Source organism: Equus asinus, chromosome 4 (genome assembly GCF_041296235.1).
Source record: "Equus asinus isolate D_3611 breed Donkey chromosome 4, EquAss-T2T_v2, whole genome shotgun sequence".
Taxonomy (NCBI): Eukaryota; Metazoa; Chordata; class Mammalia; order Perissodactyla; family Equidae; genus Equus; species Equus asinus.
Window position 1 is genome coordinate 112162076 of NC_091793.1, and position 16760 is coordinate 112178835.

Here is a 16760-nt window from a genome sequence, read left to right on the forward strand (position 1 = left end):
GTTTACCCTGATCAGAAAGAACATCGGTGAGATTGGCCTCCCTGGCAGGAGAGCTGGGACTGGCTTGGCAGAAGCACTGCAGAGACAACAGCCCAGGCCTCTGCCATCTGGCCACTGAGCGTGCCCAGCCCTGCTGCCTCCTTGTCACCCTCTGACTCTCTCATTTACTGAAGAAGGCTCAGTCTTTCTTTTTTGTTATAAAAGTTTAACCTGAGGTTTTTCCATATTAATTTTTTTCTTCATCCTCCATTTGAAAAATAAAAACAAACTTATTTACAAATGGGCATAATATTTTTGCCAGAAATAGCAGGAATAAAATTTGGATTTTATGATACAGTCATAATTCTGAAAGATTGCTGATTTGGTGCCTTTCTTTAGGGACTTTAGAGTGATTTTGTTTATATTGTTTTATAATTTTCAAATGGTACCAGTGAAAGGGACAGTTGACAGCAGATGCTTTTCCATTTGATTGCTCCCCTCCTTGCTCTGAGGTACTTTTCAGATAACCAGAAAAGGAAAGTGTTGGGCCCAAATCCAGACCCACCTCAGTGGCTGTTCCCTGGGCTGGGTTTTGCCAATTAATCCCCAGAACCTTTTTGTTTCCCTTCACTTAGTTCTCATCTAAAAGGACCTTAGAATAAGCTGTCCGCTTAACTGATTTTCCCTGGAAATAAAAAAGACAGATTTTGGTTGCATATATTCACTCACTGAGATCTGGGGGCTCCTACCTTCCATGGTCAAGGTCTCAACCAGGATTACAGTCTGTAATACAGGTTTGTCCCGGTGGCATCTGGAAGCAGCTGTTGGCAGCACTCAACAGCGAATTGACAGTAGTCACCGATTTCCAGTCTCTTCCTTCTGCATCCTCCGCTCTGTGTACCTTTTCCAGCCCTTCCTTCACTTGCGCTCTCCTTCCCTCCCTCCTTCTTTCTCCCATTACTGTTGCTTTGCTCACAGGCTCTTTCGAAACTCAAGGGAAAGAGCTTCCAGCTCTCAGAGCGTAAATGTGGACTTGAACATTCTGATAGCCCTGAAGGAGAAAACAGTTTGCACTGAGCCATCTTCCCAGTCTCGGTTTCTGTAAAGGACAGGTTTCTGTAACTGGACATATTGTTCCAAGTGGTGGGGTTGGTCAGCCGTTAGAGCCTAAGGAGGGAACTTTCTTTTAAAATTATAAAGATTAAAAAGAACCTCAGAGTTCATCTGGTCCAGGATTTCCCATACTTGCCTGATTGTAAAAATTACCTGGCTTTTTTATTAAATAATGGAAATTCCTAGGCCCCACCAAGCCCTATTAAATCATGAGCTCTTAAGGAATCTGTGTTTTGTTGTTTTTTTTTTTTTAACAAGCTGCCCAGGTAAATTATTAGGATGAGGCAAGTTGGGAAGCCTTGATGTAATATAACCACCACCACTCACAACAGGGAAACTGAGTCAGGTGAATCAGTCGATTGTTCGAGTTCCTCAGCCCAGTGAATAGGCTAACCTGAGTATCATTTTCCCATCTCTCTATGAGATTAGTACCTGTTTCTTGGAGCTGTTATGAGAATAAGATGAAATAATATATAACAGTGCTTTGTAAAGAGCTAGATGAACATAAGCATTTATTAAATGGCTAAACCAGGACACCAGTTCCATAGCTTGGTCCCGGTCCCAGTGGTTCTTCAATGCTTTGTTGAAGTATTTTGAGCTTATTGTTCCAAACTAGAAACTACCTGTTGATTTTGAAAGATATGAAAGATTTCTTATTCTCTAATAGTTTACTGTTTGGTTCAAAAGCACAAGTTTTACCAAACTTACAGAAAAATGGATCAGATCTGTGGTTACTGAAGACAGGGATTGGGGAGGGGTGGGATAGGAGAAAGGTGGTTAAAAGGTACAAACTTCCAGTTAAAAAAGTACTAAAGATGTAATGTATAGCATGATGACGATAGTTAACACTGCTGTATGGTACATAAGAAAATTGTTGAGAGTAAATCCTAAGAGTTTTCATCTCAAGGAAAAAAACTTTTTCCTTTTCTTTCTTTGCTTTCTCTTCTTATTGTAACTATTTGAGATGATGGATGATAACTAAACCTAATGTGGGTATCATTTCACAATATATATGTCAAACCATCATACTGTACACCATAAACTTATATAGTGATGTATATCAATTATATCTCAATAAAACTGGAGCATAAATAAGCACAAGTTTTAGCCTTTTACTTTGATGAGCATTCTGATGGACCCACTAAGCATTTAATACCTTTGGGCAAAGTTGAGACTTAAACCAGTTCTCCCTGTGCAGGTGCGAAATTGAAGCAACTCTTGAGAGGCTGAAGAAACTAGAGCGGGATCTCAGCTTTAAAGAGCAGGAGCTCAAAGAGCGAGAGAGACGCCTGAAGATGTGGGAGCAAAAGCTGACGGAGCAGTCCAACACCCCGGTGAGTGTTCCCCGCAGGGCCAGCGATCCCCCCACGGAGAAGGCTGGGCTGAGCATGGCAGCATGGCGACTCTCCTCCCCCCTCGCTCCTCCCTCCCTGCCTGCCTTGCGCCTGGATGTTAAAGGACCCGCATGTGCGCCAAGTAGTGCTCAGATCTCATTTCAATTAACAAAACACCAGACATTTAGAAGAAAAGCTTGTTCCATTTCTGGTTCTTTCCCTAAGAACTGTTATCCTGTCAGTGTGTTTGTATATAAGAATTACAAAAGTAAAATCCATTATATTTTCACATCATCTGTTAGAACCCCAGAACATGAGCCTAAATGCTGATTAACTCTTTAGAGTCCAGCAGTAATTAATAAATGTAACCCCAGGGCAGCTAGCTGTCTAAGAAAGGCTTTGATGTCTCAGAACTTAACTGAGTTTTCCTTCTAAAAGAGAGCTAACTTAATGACATACAAGTAACAAGCCCCTTACTCAATTCAGTATTATGAAAGGACGTCTCCCAGGACAAGCTTCCAATATTTACTGCCCCTAGGAAATATCTTGGGTTTTTTCCCCAAGTCTTATATTTAAAGTAAGATAAAAATTATTCTTAAGGGTTTCGCTATTTATACACTTACCTTGAGCTTATGCTGATATGATATATTGAGATCTAATTAAATTTCAGCATTCTTCCCTATTTTGAATGATTTATCATTCGGGAATTAAGTATAAATTTATCATTGCTTTTTCCAGGGTTTTTAACGGGTAATATTTGTCCACTTTAAAATCACAGGTAATAATAAGATTAAAAGTAAACTTGTAATATATTTTAAATTCATTTTTGACAGTTGCTACGGCAATTCTATAAAAAAGAAAATACTTAAATGCCCTTCACTTTGTCTTCAAAAAGCTTTCCAACTTTTAAAAGTCTTCATCTCCCCTGAGCAACCAATGCCCAATTGCAAAGTATTTTCCAGTATCTGAAGAATAAATTACTTTGCCTCTTTTCCAGTTTATGTGGAGAAGCAACCTGATATCCAAAAAAAGGGAAATATAGTGAAGTTAGATATTTATGATCGGATTTACCTTTTCCAAAAGTGACTTAGGTCATCCAGGGATCTCAAAGAAGAACTGAATTGCTATACGTAAGGCTATCATGGGACATTAAAAAGGTACCACATTTTCTAAGTTCAGTGAATTTAGCTTGACTCTCCAGAAAGACGTTGATGGGAAGTTTCCTGTTCTGATTCCAACAGGCAGACTCAGAATGCATTACCTTACGGGTCTGCAAGGGAACACTGATTCTCCCAGAGCTGATGAGAGGCAAAAATATAACCAGCTTCTGAAGTCAGAGAGTTTTTTGTTTTTTTTTTTTAAGCACACTGAAATCTTAAGCTCTAAAGCACTGCATGACTTGACTCTTTGTAAATGTAGCATTGTAGGAAAAACTTTAAACGACCTAGTGGAGTATGTATGCTTTAGAACCTTTCTTTGGTTTAGTGGCATTAGTTTTGCTACAAAATTATGGGCTGCCTTGCACACATTATTGCTGTTAGTAACACAGTTGTGTAATAAATAATGAAACCCTCTGAGTGCTCAGTAGGTTGTATGCTTGCGTTTTAACTCCAGAAAACTTTCTGTAAAGGAACTGCTCTGAGGGCTCCCATCTAACAATGGACAGCATGAAGCATGATCTCAATGAGATTTTCTTGCTTTTTCTGCTTATGAGGCCTAAGTTTTCTTTCTTTACAGTACTAGCTTTTCATGTCTCCTCTGCTTAGAGCTCGTTTTTCTGAAGGAAAGAAAGTTTGTGCTCAGGTATTTTCTAAGTCGGTGTTTGCTTTTATCCTCACATCAGTTTCTAGTTGACTTTAAATGAGTTTTCTGAGAGAAAGATAAAATAAACCTTTTTAAAAGGAAGTGGCTGAAGGTTTAGGTTTTCTGTATGTAGCCTCATCTTAATTATAAAAGTCTAACATTTATGTAACTTCATAGAAAATGGTATTATTGGATTTGTTTCAAGGAAGGACACTATTTTCTTTCCTGAAATTAAAACGTTAGTTAAAGATATTTGGCAAGATGAATTCTCCATACATGTAAATGGACAGTGTTTATTTTTTAATTAATGTTGTAGCTTCATGTAAAATTGTATTTCTTTTAAAAATAAAAGCTTATTTGAGAGACATTTGTTGAGATCTGAACATAATGTGAGGAAGGACCCATGACATAATAAAATCAATAAGCAGCAGAGTTCCCCCACAGTACCTACCAATTGAAAACAAATTTGAGAAGCTGGGAAATTTGACTGCAAGGAAAATGATACCTGTTTCCAGTGGTAAAGGATCTAAAGTAATTTTTTTCTTCCATATGACTGGTACTTTTTAGCTGAATTATGTGAAGTTCTTACTGAACTAACAACTCCAGAAGTCTTTTACTAATAGATTGAAACTACGTAATTTTTTAAACTTGGCTCCAATTTCAATTTAAAAATTAGGAAATTGGCCCTAAAAGGTACCTTTACACCCAGATTGTAAAGGTCATCCCAGTTACATTATTTGTACATCGTTCATCATAAATTTACCCATATTTAAACAACACCAAAAATATAAGCCTTAATTTGCTTATTTCTCAAAAGAAGAGCCACAAACACTTTGCAGATCCTAATGGTTTTACCCCTGAAACGAATATGACCAACATTTATGGGACTAGGTTGGCTGTTCAAAATAATTACATAAGGCAGAAAATAAATGTCTGTATCCACTGTGAGAAGAATTTGTAGGAAAAAATTCTGCTAAAAGACGGAAAGTTTTATCGTAGAGAATAGAGAAAGGTAACGATCTAAATTAATAATTTTCTTTCCTCAATTTTCATATTTCACAATTTCATATGTCCTTGTTTATAACTTAAATGATGGAATCTAGAATTTGTTGACAAGTGAATTACTTCATAAATTGAATAACTAGTATTATATCTGGCTGTAATAAATCATAAATGGAAACAAGTGAATTCTAGACTCAGTTTATAGTCAGATACTAACCTAGCTAGAAAGGTAGTTAATGACCCCAGTTTCTCCAGAGCTATACTGACTGCTGAACTGTTTTTGCTCTTCCTCTAAGCTTTTCTTCTTTTGTACAAGCTTTCTTGATTTTTACTTGAGATTTAATCTCTACTTAATTTCTTTTTAAATATAATAGTTAACTAAATGTTTCTATGTGAAAGTGAAATTGGGAAAAATTAAGAGAAATCCTAAAAATATTTTGTTTTAAGCAAAATGAGGGCTTAAAACTTGTGACTTCCCTCCCATTTGAAATTTGGCTTGCTCTGGTGCTTTGCAAATTTTGGTTGTGATTTACTCTGTTATTTATCAATTATGGCATATATGCTGGAGCTATAACAACCATTAAGTAAATTCTCACATAATGCCCTGCCTTCATTTATTTCACTAATCATTTACCTTCTGTGCAGCACCCACTAATTTTGTGGTATCTGTTTCCTTTATTTAAATTGGTCCTAATTTCTCTTTTTACTTCTGTCCTCTCTTCCCTTGTGATAGCTTCTCTTGCCTCTTGCTGCAAGAATGTCTGAGGAGTCTTACTTTGAATCTAAGACAGAGGAGTCAAAAAGTGCAGAGATGTCATGTCAGATCACAGCAGCAAGTAACGGGGAGGGCCATGGCATGAACCAGAGTCTGCGGGCCATGATGCTGATGGGCTTTGGGGATATCTTCTCAATGAACAAAGCAGGAGCTGTGCTGCATTCGGGGATGCAGATAAGCATGCAAGCCAAGCAGAATTCTTCCAAAACCACATCTAAGAGAAAGGGGAAGAGGGTCAACATGGCCTTGGGGTTCAGTGATTTGTCAGAAGGTGACGATGATGATGATGATGACGGTGATGAGGAGGAAAATGACATGGATAATAATAGTGAATGAAAGCAGAAAGCAAAGTAATAAAATTGAAAATGTTTGGAAAAACAAACTTGTTATCTCAGTCTGTACGAAAACCAGTAAGGAAGTAGGAAACCAAGCACTGCATTTTTAGGCCGATCACATTTGTATGGCAGTCATTTCTTGATCGATTTTACTTTTGATTTGTTTTTGCTTACAGAAAAATGGGGGGAAAATTAAGCCAGAAAGGTATATTTAATGAACCAGCAAATATGGTGCCTGATTATAGAAATTTGTGATTCTCTATACAATGTGGTATTTTTTAACCAATGACATTCTGGCTTTTTTTTAAGTGAATACTTTATATTTGATTTGATTTCGTTTATTCAATTTCTTAAGAAAACTTACATTTTGAACAAGCACTCTTAACTCCTAAATCTCTAACACTTGATTTTCTCGTAACATACTACATTTTTTTTTCTTATGGCAATACACTGTACTGTCAGAAAGAATGGATAGTGACTACAAAATCCAACAGTAAAAAAACTGAGATGACAGAAGGTTATAACAAATACTTCTTCAGAAATACCTAAATGCCAAGAATTGTCAATACTTAAATAGCACAACTACTCAAAATAAAGCCTGAGAGAGGTTGTCAGTGGTGCGTTTGAAGGAGAAAGACTCTAATTTGAAACCAAAAGCAGACGTGGCGGGCTTTCCGACCAGTGCTAGCCGTGGAAGTTTCTCAACAACACACTGTCATCCAAGGCTCAGCTTACACTTCATACAAAGAGAAAGAGATGGTCTTCAAGGGACCCTTCCAGGCAGTGGGAGTAGAACCCGGGCCTGCTTCCACTGAGAGGGTACGCGTATTCGTTTGTTTTCTAGAGGGGCGTGATAATCCTGGGTTCCAAACATATGTATAGAGATTTTAAAGAGAGAACTAAATATTATAAAAGGAATAGCAAAGATAAGTTATCTTTATTTAAGCAGAAGTGCAGGATGAAGGGTCCTTTTTGTATCAAATCTGGCCTTCCAGAGCTGTCCTTTTTCTAACCCTGACTCAGCCACGTTGGTGTTAAAGAAGAAATAAATGTAGGTGCTGCTGGGGAAACCTACTAGCCAGAGAGAGATTCCCAGAATGTTACCACATATTCGTCAAAACTTGTTTAAACATAGAACACTGTTAAAAAAAAAAACTGCAGAACACTTGTTGTTACATATATACAGAAAGGCAAAAGAATAAAGACTCTTTTTCAGCCTAAATTAGAAAGCAGGACCGTTCATTTGACTATTAAACTAAAGTACTTTTGGTGGTGGTTTTTATGGAGGATTAAGAAAGGATGTCATCATAGATATTATCCAATACTACTTCCAAGTATATTTAACATGGGAATGAGAATGGCCCCTCCTTCACAGGACTGTCGTGAGGATTAAAGGAAACAATCCGTGTAAAGGACTTGGCTGAGCACCAGGCGGGCCAGTGAACGTTAACTCTAGTCATTATGCCCTTGAAAAGACACTGAAAAAGAAGTGCTTCCAGTAACCTTCTGGAAGACTAAATTATCAATTTCAAGTGATATCTGTTGAGTAGTATGAGATGAAAGTTAAAGTGAATAGCCTTCAGGAACGCTAAAGAGAACATTCTTAGAGTGTAAGCTCTTCAGACATTTAATCTGTTGCTCTTTGAAGCCTGCACAGGGGCTGGGTTTGCCTGGTCTGAGGTGTTTGCAGGCCCTGCTACCACCCACAGACTCAGTAAACACAGAAAGAACAGGTAAACCATTCACCAAGAGGACGAGTTCCCCACCCATCCACTCTGATGCACTTTCTAGTTCTGTGCAAACACGGATACAGATAGATACACGCCCACCATCACAGAGTGCTGGTGACAGACGGGCACAAATAGCGGCACATCCTGTCTGCGCCCAGACACACAGAAGTGCTCCTTGAGCCCAGCCTCTCAAGCACAAACAAGATCTTGCCCTGGGGCACAAGGGACGGTTTTCAACTCTGGGCTTCCCAACACGCCCTGGGGCCCCGCGGCCTATGCGCCTGAAGGAGAGAGCCCGAGAGGGCAGTAGAAAAGCCTCTTGCCATCTTCCCAGGCAAAGGTCAGGTCATCCATCCCACAGCTGTTCACTGAGCCCCTCCTCTGTGCCAGGGTGTGTTCTAGGGAACAGCTAGACAAAAAGCCCTTGCGCTCGCGGGGCTTACGTGCCAGCAGTGGAGATGGACAGGGAACACACACCCATCCCTGGTATGTAAGCGTTTGGTGAGAATGAAGCTGGGGAGGGATAAGGCACGTGGGAGCGCTGCGGTTTTTAACGTGTCCTCAGGAAAGGCCTCCCTGATACAGGATTTCTGTGGGCTAATTTTGGGATCTGTGCGGTTTATGTAAGAATAGAAACCTTGCCTCTCATTGAAGAATAATCAACAATACATTTAGAACATATGAACTGAATGAAACTGATATTTTTTTCTAAATTTACATATCAGTCTGTTAGGATTATACATAAAGTTTTGGCGCATTAATAAACGCAGCTAAATAGGGTCCAAAGAGAAAGGTAATCAGACTGTATACCCAGACGTAGGATTGTTATTAATTAGGTAATATTGCTCTCACTCTCAACTGCTGCCTTTCCTTCCCTGTTTCCAGAGCTGGTCATAGCTCACAGTGCTTGATCATCAAACAACTGCAGAGATTCAGGACACAGCAGAATTGATGAGCTCAGGGATAACTTGATGTTGTTCTCCACCTAGAATTGGACTGCGGATAATGATCATATGGCATCGGCTGTTGTACTTTCTGTTCCAAATCAGTGTCTTTCTGGGGTTTTGAACATCCCTGAAATCTGAATCATATAAACAAAATTTTAAAATGGTCTCCCTCTATCTGTGAAGATTATTTAGAAGACTTTAGATTCTATTCGTTTTATTAATTTTAAAAAGAAACATTTATTAGCTATATGCAGAATTCCTAATGATGATGTTAATTGTGCAGTTTCTAATTCACTTTTCAGATCAGTTTTTGAAAAGGCCAGTTATTGGTGTTGGGTTGGTTTCCACTTCCTTGACTTACAAAAAACTTCGTTATAAAGAGTTAAAGAAACACTGAGAAATTTAAAGATTCAGAATGAGAATTGAAAGTGAATTGTGGTAATAATTCTCACAGCTATACAACTGAAAATATAACTCCTCTTTCATCCTTTTTCCTTTGTTCATGAAGTTGATCATGTGGAATTTGATGGCAGCCTACTAGTGGTTCTCAACTGAGTAGTGCTGTCACCCAATGGTGTCTCAGAGTGCTGGGCATATTTTTGGTTGTCATGGTGACTGGGGATGTATTTAGTGGCCGGTGCCAAAAATGGTACATCCCACATGTCAGGGACAGTCCCACCTGATAAAGAATCCCACCCAAAGTACCCACAGCATTGTCTCTTCCCTCCTTGAGAAACTTGCTAAACCTGGCAGTTTTAGAGTTCTAATGTTTTTTCCCTAAACAAAATCACATAAGTCAAAGGATGTATTTTCAGAATTATAACTACTACACAATCTGAATTTTGTAGGTCTGTGACATTTATCTCAAATCCCCAGTTGTGGAAATGGTTTCTTTCTCACTCAAGAATGCTGATAGAAACTTCATGAAACAGCTAAATTTACCCAGGGGGTAGCTCTCCTATTACACTGATTCCACAATAGATATAAAAGAAAAACTTCATTGAGGCAGCTGCAATTCTGCAAAGTGGCCAGGTTAATTTAAAAGGACTCTTTTCCTAACAGTCTTTTTTTTTTTTTGCAAAACCACATTTTAATCATTTACGTAAATAGCCAATGGGAAGAGGTTGAAGGCACATAGCGTGCTTCTTTTGGATGCTCTGGAAATGTTGAGGGTCAGGTTTTTTCACATGCAGTAGATTTGTTACTTTAACACCAGCGGATGTATTCAAACTTGATCTCCATTAAAACCAAGGAATTAGGGGTGGGGGAAGATTCGAGAGAGATCCAGAATGACTTCTGTGAGCACTATGATGCAAATAACTTTATTTTTTGGGGTTTTCATTGGAGTGATAAGAATTTCATGAAAGATAATTTTAAAACTTATTCTGAGTTAAATATTGATACTTTTTAAAAATTTTTGATACACTAGACTTGCAGCCTTTTGAAACTAGCAGAGTCCCACCATACCATATATATAATGGAGCATAATTTTTCTATAATCAGGCACCTTTCGCTGCTTTTGAGTAAGACTGTTTTCCTGTTGCGATTTTAAGTGTTGCCAGAGAGAAGAACCTGTTCTCTTCTTTTGGTTGTAGCACAGCCTGATAGCTCTAGATGTAGCATTTCTGTGATGAAATGAGTGTCTACAGGAAATCTGGAGGACTAGCCATGATTCCTCGGATCCCAACTTAGTTCTCACTCTATTGCCTGTGACAAGCTTTCTGGCATGTGATTAGTTACTTCAAAACTAGAGTTTCAAGCACCTACATTAATAATTTTATATCGTGTGCAGAACAGCATATCTTTTAATGTCAGATACATACACTGCACAAATTGCTTCTGCACTTTTAAAAAATTTTTGTACTAAATAATAGAAAATATTTATATTCTTTGAGTGTGAGCTTTGAATAGATGGCATTATCACTTTGTTTTTTTTTTAACAAAAACTTTTTCTGAACTATTCTATTGCAATGTTATTCTGAGCAAGTCCTATGCCAAATATCTTGTATAATGTTTGTATGGAAGATTAAATTTTACTCTTGTGTGGTAAGACTACTAGTTATTGACTTCATCGTTGGAATTTGATATTCCAGCACAAAGTGCACAATGTATTCAGAAATCCAAGTTGGTGTCATACATTTCATTTTGATGTGAACTTTTCTTTGCTTTCCTTTGTTCTAAGACTCCATTTTGCAATAAACGTTTTGACAGTAAATCCCTTTGTTATGTGTTGCTGTGTATATCAGATCCTTGTTAGATTGGATTCCCACCATCCTTTGAAGGAATCATTGTCACACGCATGCACATGAGTGTGAGCTTTTCTCTCCTGAAGTCAGTTGGAGTGTAAATAATGAATTTCTGAAGTGATGGGGCAGCCACAAGGTAGATTTTTTTTTTAATCCCCAAAGACAGAAAGACTTAGAACTTACCCTACAGCAGATACACTGATATGTTAACAAGGGACAGAAAACATAAGGAAGTGGTAAGCTGCTCTGTGGCTGGAGATCATTAACTCTTATCCCCTGTCTTGCCAAATTCAAACCGTCTCGAAGCAGTGCCTGGCTCCAGCCTTCCTCTCACTGATCTTTGCAAGCATCCTGCAAGAATCCTGCGCGAACGGCTATCAAACTGAGTCCAGTGCTTCCCTTGGCGTCATCTTGATGAGCCATCCTCAGAGCATGAGAGAACTCTTCTCTCCTTTTGACATTAAAACCAAAGATGCTGGTTTTGATTAGTTGTTTCACTTACGACCTTTATTCTATGCAAGAATTACTTATTTATCAATTTTGGTAGGCACAACATTTTGGAAGTGTCTAAAAATCAAAACGCTGCACATCCCCCTACTCGCCATAAAAACCAGCCTTGATGCAGGGAGATATTTCTGTAGCTCAGTCTATTATTTCTTGAACTAGTCAAAAAAGTTCCCTATTTCACATTTGTTTTTGTGATGGGAAAAGGGAATGACATGTTTCTGCAGCTGTAGCCAGCTGTCCTGTGAAGAAATAAAGCTTGTCATGTATTTTCTCTGATCAAGTTCAGTTTTAGATTCTATTCCTCAAGTCATTCTCCTCTCTGCATTATTAAAGCAGGTGAGTGCATGTGACGATTCCTACATACCTCAGGCATTTCACAGGAGGGAAGGGACAATCCTCAGGGACTGGAGCACATGGGGTAGCAGAGTTTATATAGAATAGTGGTGATTTATGCCCTTGCAACTTATCTATAATACTCAAACACAATCAAATTTATTGTAACAATGGGTTTTTAAAAAATTCTGCTTGGCCCCCTAGAGTAGGCCTCATTTCCCTTTATCCATGGACATGCACACGCTGCATATAGTACTCCAGTTAGGCCACCGTGCCATGCCCATCCCTCTGTCGTCTCCCCGCCCCTGCCCAATGCCGGTGTTTTGCCTTGTTGCTTCTCCTCACCCAGAATCACTTCTCTTCTCCTTGCCCTGCAGTACCCAGCTCTTCCCCCATCTTAATCTTTCATAGACTAAGAAGAGTTTCATAGAAACCCTTCCTTCTCCCTGGTATACCCATAGACATTGAACTCTACCAGAGAATTTAGCATTTTAGTAAATGTACCCTTCAATTGTATTCATTCAATAAATTGTTGAACAAAAATTTATTGCAAGGTGTTGTGTACCAGGACTCTGCTGGTCACTGAGTAAACCAAGATAAAGATGGCCTCAAACTCCTCCATTTATAATCCATATCTGTTTCACCCCCAATTAAATTAAAAGCTCCTTCAAGTCAGGGGCGTGCCTTTCCTAGCAGGGTTTTGAGCATGTGAGTTCAAAATACCCGCAGATTGGAAGGATTAATTCACCCACCCTCTGATTTTACACTCAACAGAAAAAGCAACCAAATTCAGCTTCAGTTTTTCAACTCATACACGAAAAAATATTGTTTGTAACAGAGGTTGAATGACATTTTGCCACGTTACCTCATGAGCAATCTAACCATTTTGTCAAGTTAAGTTATTTAAAGCTAACGGATTTAACCAACCAATGGCTTTGGTATAAGGGTTATACCAAATTCCGATTCAACTCACAGGACACACAGATTTTTTCCAAGTACGTAGGCATTTGTCATTTGGTCTGTGGCTGTGGGGCATATTCTGAAGTGAGGAGTCCTTTGGCTGTGACAGTGCTGCAGGCTGAAGTCCTCTTGCAAAGTCGTCTTTCATGCCATGTACCTGACAGGGAGGGAGCTTAGTTTAGTTTAGTTTTAGTTAGAGCAACTCAGCAACCTGGACAGTTCCTTAGGGCAGTTCCCATTTCCCTTGTCCTGCATCCATGGGTCCTAATATTTGGTTTTAAAAACATAATGCAAGTGAGTCATTTAGTTAAACACTTAGACATACTCCTGTAAGAATAAGCATGTAAGTCATCCGGTTACCGAGTGGTTGCTGTGGAATTTTCATTAATAACCAAAGGATCCTCATGTTGACTGAGAATTCTGAGGAAGGTTCCGGGATCTGACAAATGTCAGAAATTCCTTGACCGCCAAGCCCTGTTGTGGAATGGAAAACTACTCTTGGTGCCAAAGACCAAGAGAAGACAATCCCAAGATGTGCAGAGTCCCGCTCACAAAGAGCAGTGAATGGTTACTGAGAGGCTGATGCATGTCACTGGCTTCTGGGGGCCGAATCCTTGGAACACTGAGAAATTCCTCTTAAGGTCAGGAGAATTGTTTTCCATTCAACCTAACCTGCAGGGGGAACCAAGCCAGAGCAGCAGCCAAGAGCTAAAATGGTGAGACAAGGGGATAAACCAAAAAGACAATGATAATATTCCTTTTTTTTTTTCATTTTATTCATATTTCCCATGCAGCTGCTGCCTTCTTTTGAGATTGGCTCATGGACTGAAGATGACGTGGTAAGCTGCTTCTGTTAGTGCCTGATTTGACCTGGGCAGGTATTTCCTAAATTTGTTTACAAGTTAAAAATGATGCTACAGGGGTTTGGGCCTTAGGAAAGTCTAACTAGGAGAAGTTGACAAATTCCATGTTTTTCTATTTTTAATGCAGTAATGATTTAAAATAAGGCCTCAAGAACAAAGCAAGTATCTCTTCAAATCTTAGAATAGGATTCCACCCCCTCTTTGCTCTGAAAGGTATTCTAGAATACAATAATGAATACCAGTGAGAAAATTAAAGAGGTGATCCAGGGTACAAAATGAATACACTTCAAAAAAAAAAATGATCTTAAGTTCTCCTTAAATACCAGAGATGGACTTGAACCACAGTAGAGAAAGATCTGGTACAGGCAGTGCTAGACTGGGACTCCGCTAAACTGGGCTCCCTTCCCACCTTAGGCCTGTTCAAAAGTGACAGTGCATATTTGCCATCTCTACTCTGGCCTCCCAAGGAGGAATGGATATGAGCTCCCAGACGGTCTCTGCCGCTGGAGCCTGAGAAGCCCCAGGTTTTTAAGAGGATGGAGACAGACTTTAAGTCCTACACCCTTCTCTCTGGGTAGAGACCCTGCGGAAAAATCCTGCTCAGGCTGTTGCATCTCTCTATCTGTTTCCTTAGTGAGAAGCAGGTCTGAGAATTCTTGATTAGAGACCTGTCCAGGTCCATTTGATAAGCTCAAATATCATTTAAATGAAAAAGAATAAAAAGCTGTAATGCCAGCCTTAGCAGGTCCCCACCCCAGGGAACAGACCAGGTGCCACAAGGTCCAAACTCAGTACTAGAAACTCTTGGGAAGGTCTGTTTACCTACCTCACCCTGGTTTCTGGGCCAGGGCATCTCCGTCCCTGCTCTTTGTATTCTGGTGAAGTCAAACCGCCTGCAACATTAGCTGACCTCTTCGGCTTCTCCAGGGTAAGGAAACTTGGCACCGGTTGCCTCTGCTGCTTCTCATTCACTGAGCCCCGGTGATTCTAAATTTCCTGCCAGCCCTGCTTAACAGGGAAAAAGGACTTAGGATCTCCTTTATTCACAGGCCTGGATATAAATCCTTTTATCCCTGGCTCCAAAGTTGGCTCATCTCATTGAAGAAGAAATTTTTTAAAAGACACTCAGCTCTAACAGCTATTTTTAGTCTTTCCTCAGAGATTGAGTGGTTTTCAAGCTATTTAAATAAAATTCCAGGGTCAAGGGCTCCCCAGAGAATTGGTGGGACTGGATCTGGCCTCCCTTCCCCCGGGGAATGTGAGAGGCTAGCAGTAAACATGGGCCAAGGGAAATTCAAGGACTGAGAGTCACTGGGTGCGACCTCATGCTATAGAGGAGGCTCCATGCTGTAACTTATCTTTGGCCACATAGCTACTTCACAACCAAGCCTAGAACAGAGGATGTGGTGCACCCATTTCTCCGTCCACCACTGTGTGCTCCCTGTTCCTCATACAGCTCCTGGGTAAGCCAGTGGCCCTCAAGAACCCAGGGGACCACCGGCTCATAACTGGAAAAATCATTATAAGAAACTTCTTGAAAGGATTTTTAAGTATCTCCCAAATAAGGAGGAAAACCGATGGTTCCTCAAGTGTCCCAGACCCCCAAAGGGAGGGATAGCTCCAATTTGAAAGCTTGAAGTTTTAAAACTATAAAGAGGAAATCTTCCACTTGTGGTTGAGCCAAGAATTAAAGATATTTTAATCTATTAAAATGTTTATTGTTAAGTCTGGCCACTGACCATGTATGAATCTTCAAAACCATATATGTCCTCTCTTTCACAGTATTTTTGGGTTCAGCAGCTCGTCAGAAAAGGCAAGTGGAATAACTTAGCTTCTTAATTCATGGAGTTAACTTTGCTTTGGATGTGATTTAGCCTAATTTTATTCTGCCTTCTAATCCCTTCCTTCAGGTGACTCTTCAGCAGAGATGAGCGTATATGCAAGCTTGTTTAAGGAAAACAACATTACAGGAAAGCGACTGCTTCTTCTGGAGGAAGAAGACTTGAAAGACATGGGCATTGTCTCCAAGGGGCACATCATTCATTTAAAGGTACCTCCGAAAGGGAGAACATTCAGTCATCAAATCTGTATTGAGCACTTACTACGTAGCAGATATCACTGCTGTATCTGCTGCCCCCATGGGCACACCCCCTACTCCCTCCTCATAACCCAACATCCAAAGTGTTAATACCTGGCACAGCAGGTGGCACCTGGATACACCTGAGAATCACCCCCATGCCCTCAGGAAGTCTCTTGTCTAGTGGAGAAGACAGATATTAATCAGACCATAATGGTAAAATGACAGTTGTAAGAAACGCCACAAAGGAGAGGTGAGGCTGGGGTGAGAAAAGGCTTCTGTGAAGAAGTTATGAAGGAACTGGGAGCTGAAGGACAAGTAGGTGTTGACCAGGTGAAGGGTCGGGGGATGAGGTATTCCAAGGGGGGACTGCCCCTGGAAAGGCCTTGGGGTGGGACAAAGCTTAGTTTGCCAGAGACCTAGATATAAGGCCGTGCGTGTGGCACCTGGAGAACTGCCATCCAAGCCAGGAATAGCAGGAGGGGACCGGAGAGGCTAGATGTTCGTTAGGAATCTCGAAGGATGTCAGAACTGGTCCATGGCTTGAGTGCACCCTGAGCCCCTGCAGTCCCACAATCGTGGGAATGTGTTGAATTTGGAGTCTTCGTAATTGTGACCTGGGACAGACACCACCATGTGTGTATTCTAATCCCCCATATTCTCAGGAAATCCTAACATTTCCCCCAAAATTTCAGTCTTGAACAGCTTCAAAGCTAAACCTCTGTTTTTGTTGTTGTCGTTTTTTCTGCATTTTAG

General features: G+C 40.0%; 1 protein-coding gene across 4 annotated transcripts in view; it reads left to right on the forward strand.

The window, feature by feature from the left end:
• Positions 1-16760, forward strand: part of MAP3K20 (mitogen-activated protein kinase kinase kinase 20) — a 168320-nt gene that overhangs the window by 119865 nt on the left and 31695 nt on the right. For 2 of the 4 annotated variants that reach the window (XM_070508119.1, XM_070508120.1), the window contains exons 11-14: positions 2291-2426; positions 13859-13903; positions 15710-15740; positions 15838-15977. In XM_070508119.1, the coding sequence (XP_070364220.1) occupies positions 2291-2426; positions 13859-13903; positions 15710-15740; positions 15838-15977 (352 nt within the window). Of the gene's footprint in view, positions 1-2290; positions 2427-5964; positions 11234-13858; positions 13904-15709; positions 15741-15837; positions 15978-16760 lie in introns of those variants that run through there. The other 2 variants (XM_044768716.2, XM_070508121.1) reach the window with 1 other exon arrangement.